The sequence below is a fragment of the Diuraphis noxia genome, unplaced genomic scaffold (assembly GCF_037042655.1).
Source record: "Diuraphis noxia isolate RWA-SAM2 unplaced genomic scaffold, SU_Dnox_SAM2 contig0001, whole genome shotgun sequence".
In the NCBI taxonomy this organism is placed as follows: Eukaryota; Metazoa; Arthropoda; class Insecta; order Hemiptera; family Aphididae; genus Diuraphis; species Diuraphis noxia.
Window position 1 is genome coordinate 75044673 of NW_028301711.1, and position 8539 is coordinate 75053211.

The 8539-nt window shown below is 26.2% G+C and overlaps 1 protein-coding gene across 2 annotated transcripts; it reads left to right on the plus strand.

The window, feature by feature from the left end:
* Positions 1-167: 167 nt before the first annotated feature.
* On the plus strand, positions 168-5833 carry LOC107164899 (dnaJ homolog l(2)tid, mitochondrial-like). Of its 2 annotated transcripts, XM_015512898.2 has the most exons (9): positions 169-456; positions 531-751; positions 1641-1886; positions 1953-2121; positions 2183-2314; positions 2558-2751; positions 2837-3050; positions 5330-5458; positions 5587-5833. In XM_015512898.2, exons 1-8 carry the CDS (start codon positions 312-314, stop codon positions 5410-5412), a joined length of 1404 nt encoding a protein of 467 aa, XP_015368384.1. In that variant the 5' UTR covers positions 169-311; the 3' UTR covers positions 5413-5458; positions 5587-5833. The 2 variants fall into 2 exon arrangements, with proteins under 2 accessions (XP_089071684.1, XP_015368384.1); XM_089215558.1 differs by lacking the exon at positions 5330-5458 and having other exon boundaries at positions 168-456; positions 2837-3054; positions 5591-5833.
* The last annotated feature ends 2706 nt before the right edge of the window (positions 5834-8539 follow it).

Consider the following 8539-nt stretch of genomic DNA (forward strand, 5'->3'; position numbering starts at 1 on the left):
GATTTATCGTACACGATACACCGTCCTTACGTCATGGATACATAATGTAATCAGATTGTTCAATATTTTATTGTAATCGATTATATCACAACATCGATATTGTTGATAAATCGATGTATTGTTGCCATTCCTATTTCTTGGCCGGCATTATTATCTTGGGATTTACTATCACGTTTTTGTACTTTCGTACAATTTTAGTGTTGTTCATTTGTAATTATTTGTTTTACATTTTAAAGCAATCTGTTACTTTATTAATGCATCTCGATTATATTGCTGGGTAAAGTAAAAAGGACGATAAACATTTTATTACAATGAACAGTATGAAAATAAAACTTTTGATTTCTTATAAACATTACTCTCCATCACTATTGTGTAATTTCCAAAAACTAAACCATCACATATTTTCATCGTCGCTCAGTCATTCCACATTAAATAATAAACGTTTATTTGAACAGTGTAAGTATTAATTATTTGTTGTATCTGATATTAATACTACAGATTGTTATATTTATAACTGTTTTTTGTTTTAGTTGTCAAACCACTGAATCCTTATAGTTATAAAAGTATTCATACCACAAGTTATTTAAATAATAAGAAGGATTTTTATAACATATTAGGAGTACCTAAAAATGCTTCTCAAAAAGAAATCAAGAAAGCTTACTACCAACTCGCTAAAAAATTTCATCCAGATACCAACAAGGGAGATCCTAGTGCTAGTAAAAAATTTCAAGAAGTTTCTGAAGCCTATGAAGTAAGCATACTATATTTATTATTAAGTGCTCTGTCTTTGTAATTAATTCCATTATTACACTTGATAAGTTGAAAGTAATAAGAGCATTGTGTTGACTTTGACATATTAAACAGTATATTATGTACCATAAGGTATACATGCATTAGCAGCATTATTAGTTTTAGTGAGATATACCTATCTGTCAGTTATTTTGTTATTTTACAGATGATATTTTTAAAAATCTGATAAAATCTCAGTTTTCAGATTAAGTAATAAGTTCATTTTTCTTACACCTCTAAATAGATGATATTTATTAAATAATACTTTGGGTTCTATCGTCTTCCTAAATGTCTATGTACATTTATTTGACTTTTGCATTTTAAAATGTTCTTATAATAAATATAATAGAATTAAACTGATTATACAGAATGTACAATTTGGTTTATTATGGAAACATGACGTATGCAAATGTAGCAAGTAATTTTTTTCATATCAAAATAATAAATTACGTTTTTTTGATTGGTAGCTAGTTTATAGCTAATTATTTTTAAACAAATGTATTTTTTCATCATGCTGTACAAAATCTGAATATTTCAAATATATTAAATGTATATCGATATCAGTTAGGTGTAATGCTTGCTTTTATAAATGGATATGAATTTTTAAAGATATTTAAAAATAATATGACAAAATTATTTGTACTACTTAATTGTATTAAAAATATTAATCAGCTAATAGAAAATTGTAATTTAATCAAGACAATAGGATTTGCGCAATGTGATGTAAACCATACAATTTGTAAATTTAGTCGCTTTGACTGCTAAAAATTCCTAATAATTACAATGATAATGCAACATTTTGTCCTTTCCTCATTTATTTTCATAGTTTAATAATTTTATATTATTTACAGGTCTTAGGAGATGAAAAAAAAAGAAGTCAATATGACACATGGGGATCTACTGGTAATCCAAACCACATGGGTGGGCCTGGAGGAGGTACAGAAAATAATAATTTCCAAAATTCATGGGGTTTCCAATCTAATGTTGATGCTGAAGAACTGTTTAGAAAAATATTCAATCAAAGTGGTTTTGTAAATAATAGTTCGTTTGAGGAAGATTTTGCCGATTCAAAATTTGGATTTGGAGCTGCTGAAGAAGTAAAGATTTCTTTTAAGTTAAAAAATAGGTTTCAACTAATATTTTCTAAAATTTATTTTACTTAGATTGTTGTTAAAATTACATTTGAACAAGCTGCTCGAGGTGTTAACAAAGATTTAAATTTAAATGTGGTTGATATTTGTCCCAAATGCCGCGGTTCTCGTTGTGAACTAGGATATAAGGCAACAATTTGTACTCATTGTAATGGATCTGGAATGGAAACTGTCTCAAGAGGTAAAAAATTTATGATAAATGAATTTTTCCAAATTTGATGTATTTAATGTGAACATTTTAGGACCCTTTTTAATGAAGTCAACATGTAGACAGTGTCAAGGAACTAAAGTTATTATAAAAAATCCATGTATAGAATGTCACGGGAAAGGAAGTACTGTACAACGTAAAAAAGTAACAGTACCAGTTCCAGCAGGTACATGCTATATTTAACTGTACTGATATTAAATTTAAGGCTCTATAATTTTAATATTCTATATTCTAAATGCTTATAAATTTACCTGAGTAAAATACAATAAAACATTTAATGTTATTAGAATTTATTATACCCAAAAGCAGCTATGTAATTTCTTAGAAAATATTTATAAATATGTTTGTTATACACCTGCATTTATTTTTTTATGGATTTTCTTTAATGTATAATTATTATTTTAAAAAGGAATTGAAGACGGTCAATCAATTAGAATTTTGGTCAATAGAAATGAAGTATTTGTTACTTTCAAAGTGGAAAAATCTGATTATTTTAAGAGAGATGGTTCTGATATTCATACAATTGCTAAAATTTCTGTATCTCAAGCATTCTTAGGAGGATCTATTAGAGTTAGAGGCATTTATGATGATCACACAGTGCAGGTAATAAATTCTCCTTTGATCTTTTATATTTTGTATTAAATATTTATTGTATTTAACATGATTTTGTTTTAATTTGCCTTAAAAGATTTCGCCCTATACTACTACAGACACCAAAATTAGATTGATCAAACAAGGAATGAAAAAAGTGAACTCCAATCTAAACGGGGATCACTATGTTACTATTAAAGTAGATATTCCTAAGTCAATAACAAAAAAGCAGCTAGCACTTATTCAAGCTTATGCAGAGCTCGAAGAAAACACACCTGGAACAATAAATAACTTGCACCATAAAAAAGATGGCATGTAACTTATTATTATTATTTTTATTCAGAAATATATAGCATTTATCAATAATTAAATTATACAGATGAAAAAAAACTGATAAATAAAATAACTTGTTTTTAAATTTTTAATACTAAAAACAAAAATATTCTTAGCAAAATTCATAAAAACTTATTTGATAAACCTGTTTTTTTAGAAAAAACTTGATGCTAATAAAGATAATTTAAGCTAAGTAGTTTCTCTTTTACAATTAGTATTCAAATATGAGAATGTTTAAATATACATATTTTAAATACATTTATTATTTTAATTTTATTTTATTAGGTTAAATGATATGTTTACCATATAAACTTAATACCTACTACTATTGATATACTAACTCATATATTCAATACTAAAAATATATAACTATTATCAGTGGTGTATTGGTGGGTATACACTTTTCTCGGATTTATATATATATCTTTATGAAAATCCATCTATAATAAATATACGCTAACTACTAAAAATTTATACATTTTAGGCATGCATAAACTTCTAATTTATCATCAATCATAATTTATATCACTGTATAAAAAAATAATAATAGTAATAATACACAATTATTATTTTATTATGTACACTATGCACTGTCCAAAAGTAGCTTCAACCCGGCATGAAGTTTGGAATTCGGGAAATTCCTAATGTGTTTATTGAACTATACACCAAATACTGGTTGTTGTCCATAATATTGTGTGCAGTGGTAGTGTGTTAGTCAAACCTTGTTGCTTTGGTAATCATGTACAATTATTAATAAACGATAATTTATACAGGTAATTTCAAACTAAATAATAATGACAATGATAGCATTAAGATATTTCGATGGAACCCAATGGCCCATGTTGCCGAGAGTATCATTAATAAAAAAAAAAAAAGATATTTCGAGCAAAGCGAGTAAATTCTTTAAAATGAATCAACTCTAATACTTTAAGATGCATATACTCATTCATTTTTTTTATCAATATATCACTGGCTATTATTATGATTAATATTAACATTTATGATTTTCATTTAAAATAATCTGATCATAAAATACAATTAATTTAAAATTTAAAGCATCAAAAACGCTTTTTGCTTGATTACTCTTGCAAAACTATTTAGATTTGATAATCACTATAGCTGAGTAATTTTCCATGGTATAGTTTATGATTGTTAGTAATTCGAGATAAGATTTCTGTTTGACTACTACTTTTATGGTTTGATAAATGAATATTTAGAAAAAAAGTTATTGCTTTTTGAGTTAATTTATATCTTACTCCACGGAAATATGGACATTAAAAAAATTGTGATTAATTAACAACTTGACTTGAATAAATGTTCTTTCTAAAAGTCAGGTTTACAAATAAGCTTTATTTTACTGTTCAAAGAAATTAATCAAATCAAATTTAATATTTCAGTGTTAAAAAAAAAAAATTGTAGAATGCAGTTATTTGTTTTGACAGTTTTTTCTGTTATATATTTTATTATATTTATTTTTTTACCAAACATTTTAGCTTTGGTGCACCTTTCTGCAGGTGTACAACAAGTAAGTAAAGTTGATTGACAATGGAGATGTTGAAAGTTATTTGTAAATTGTAATTCAAACTACTTCGAGGTTTCTGTAGCTATAGACTTTACAGAGATGTTATTTTAGTTTGAAAAGTCAATGGTGATTGGGTCATTGTTGCTAAAATTAGCATATTTATTACACTTATTATAAAGATAGTTATGTTGTTCTCTTAGTTTTCATAGTCTGGGAATTTGTTTAATATAGCAATGGGTTTTATAACCATCTATTTTAAATTAATCAAGTATACTCCTGTCTGGTCAACAAAAAAAATCAATATTATTTTTAATTTATTCCCTACCTATCAATGTATTTGGTTCAATTTAAATCAGCTCTTTATTATTAAAATTATTATTTTCATTTTATAAATAATTTTTTTAGAGATGTTTAAACAAACATTACTAGTTTCCGAATATTTATTTTAGAACATCACGAAAAAAAAATTTGACTTTTAAAGTTTATTTTTCTAAATTTTTTATCTATGTTAAGAAGTAAAAACTATGTCCTAATATTAAGTTATAAGTTATTTAGTAATAAAAAAAACATTTGTACATTTGTACTCAAACTTATAACTGAATTTTTACTGCTTATAATATGATAAGATGTCAATGTTTATTTTCATTAAATTTTAAGTTAAACATTTAAATTTATCAACATTTATCAACTTAAAAGAAAATATGAATATTATTCAAAAATAGTTGCTTTTTTTAGGCCCATCAGCTGATCAATCACAAACAACCCAAACAGCTGATGATGGGATTTTTGCAAAAATAAAAAAAGCATTATTGGGATAATTTTCATTTTTTGGAACAAAATCCACTTATCCAATCAAAGTTTAAAGTAATTACTTTTTTTTGTACATAATTACTTGTATCTTGAAAAATTATTTTAAATCCCAGCCTATGATAAAGAAGAGATATTAGTGTTTTATACTGTGATAGTTAATAATTTAATTTAATTTTTTACAGGTAGTAAATCATTTGATCAAGAACTGTCAGAAAACAAAATTTTAGATAATTTACGATCTGCATTAAGAAAACAAAATGATATTTAAAGCTTAAAGCTATTTTTAAAACTTATTTATGTTTTACAAGAAATAATGCAATTGTGTAATCTTTTTAAACTCATTGTGTAATACATTTTTTCTTTGATTATGTCTGTCTTTCAAATAGTTATCATAGTTTTTGTGAAATATAATATAGTTATTTCATTAATGTTGATGTGTAAAACTTATAAGTAGTTTTATTTGTTAATTTACAAAAAATTTAAAAAATGATGGATAATACTTGTTTATTTTTTATTTTTTCATATTATGAAACTATACTACAATATTTTAAACTTGGTTGCTTGAGTATAATTGACTGTTAAGTTTGGCAATTAAATATGACATTATTTAAGAACTTTGAAATCGAATAATTTAATAATCATTTTATTTTATGATAAATTCTTGTAACTTTTTTCAGATGTAAATATATAAAAAAATAAGAGTGACTGTTGTTGTATTAATTATTAAATTAAATATTAAAGTTTGTATTAGTAAACTGTATAGTTTTAAAAAGTAATAACATTTATTAGCTTATTAAAATGATTGAAAGTATAATCCTTATTAGTTATTTGGGGTTGTTGTATATTGTAGCATAACCAGGATTTCTAAAAAATGATAAAGATAAATAACCATATAATTTTATATAATTTTAAAATATTAAAAATTTTACATCCATTTGCCACAATTAACTATGTCCTATATCTATACTATTATTCAATCGATTGGAAAATGTATTGTTTATCGTTTATGTAAACATCTCGTCGCCATATACTCAAGAACTTTTATATTCAACTCTCAGTTGTATAATTTTTGAAAACAGGCTTTGTTATGTAGTGCGTTTAATACTGTTACTGGATGGTGTCTGTCATGATATTATATGAGGATTTTTGGATCAGTAAATGACGAAGAAATTGAGAGTGCAATGAAAAATGAACTGAAAAAGCTTTCCAGAAGGTAAACATATTGATACGCAAAACAAGATACCGAAGACTTTTATGGGATGGATGTGTTTTGCAAAGCCGAAATTAACTCATAAAGATGATCATGGATGAGAATCTATTTGAAAAAATATCACTTGAGAGATTCCGATTAAAGTGTGAAGACGCGGAGGCACTGAATGGAGGACTGGATTGGAATGCATGAACGGCCGACAAGACCAAAAAGAAGAATAAAAAAAAATACATAATAATATAATATTGTGCCTAAACCTATGGCTAAATACACTGGTAATATTTACAATGGTTAGGTTAGATATATTATTGGATAGGTCAGTTGCGGTAATTGTTATTACGAGTAGTAGTACTTAATTGAAATAAAATAAATTATAACCATTGAACTTGATAATATTGTTGTTAGATATTTCGTTCACTAAATCATATTGATTGCAGCATTTTAGAAGTTATACTTCTTCTGTTACCATTACAAAAAGTTTGTTGTACATAAGTGTTGAAACACAATAAGCTTAGAATCTTCTAGTTCTTCTCATCTCTTCAATATGTGCGTGTTGTATTGGTTTATTCTTTTAATTATTGTTATTTTTCATGATTAATATTTAGTATTTCAAGTAGTTGTACGATTTTTACCATGTTCACATTTCCCTTTGTAAATTTATACAAGGTGGTAAATACAAACACGTAATTGGGGAAATTTCAAATTCAAAATTGAATAGATAGGTGCTTACCTAACATCTAAAACATGACTAATTTTATACATTTTTAAGCTTTGAATCTATATAAGAAATAAGAAGCCAACAGTGTACACATCTATTGACCTAGAAAAAGTAATTTTAGCAATTAATTCAGGCAACAAGACATACAAACAATGAAACAAGTTTCAGAAGAGTTAAGGATATCTGCTGCTATAATGTTCAATAGAATAAAAAATACTATCTTATTCTTAAAAATATAAATTTATATTTGCTCAATATACAATTTGATAATTACCTTATAGGTTTAACCTGTTCATTTATATTTCCGCCAAATCAAGGGGTAAATGGGTAATAGTAAATGTCTGCGATAAATGTAAATTGCAATTTCTTGAGGTTTGAGATTTAAAATTGCCTAAATTGTATTGAAAATATATTTCTTCCACTAGTATTGATATACAATGATAATACCAATTAATGTGTAACTAAATCGTCAAAACACAGCTTAAAAATACATTATTAGAGTCATTTACAATTACCTCGCTTGACCTAATTATTTCAATTAGGTAAATTAAACAATTACCTACATTAACATAGATACCTAATTATATAAATTTAAGTTTCCTCCACCATGTCAGTTACAATTAAATGTATTACTGTTTTATTTATGATATTTTTGTTTGTATCTACGTTACTACGTACTTGTAAGTTTTTGATCTTTTTACTTTTATAGGTAGGTATTTTGTTTTAATACTTGAATCGTATCTATTACCAACTAATAATTAAGATGCATTGAGTAATTACTCGATACTTACTTTTACTGATTTAATTTTCGGGAGGGAGTATAGCCCACTTTTTTTTCATAACTATATCTTACTATCAAATTTATACTCTATATACTTTGTTTTATTTTACTTAATCAATCTCTTTTCTTCAAAGGCTAACCTCCACTCATTCAATCTAATATTAACATCTTCCAGATTTTTTAGTACCAAAACTATATCATCAGCAAACAACTTACGCTATGGTCTATAGTATGAGTATCCTCGGTTTGGCCCCTTTCGGCTACAACTACGGACCGTGTGTTAGCACTGTGTGCTAGTTACGAGCCGTAGAGGTTCACTGGTGCGGGTGCACACGGCGCGCCCCCGCCACCAGCGTGTCGTCTATGGACCACTAGCACCGGAGCGTGAAATCCGTAGCAGAAGGAATAGGCCGGAAGCTTTCACTG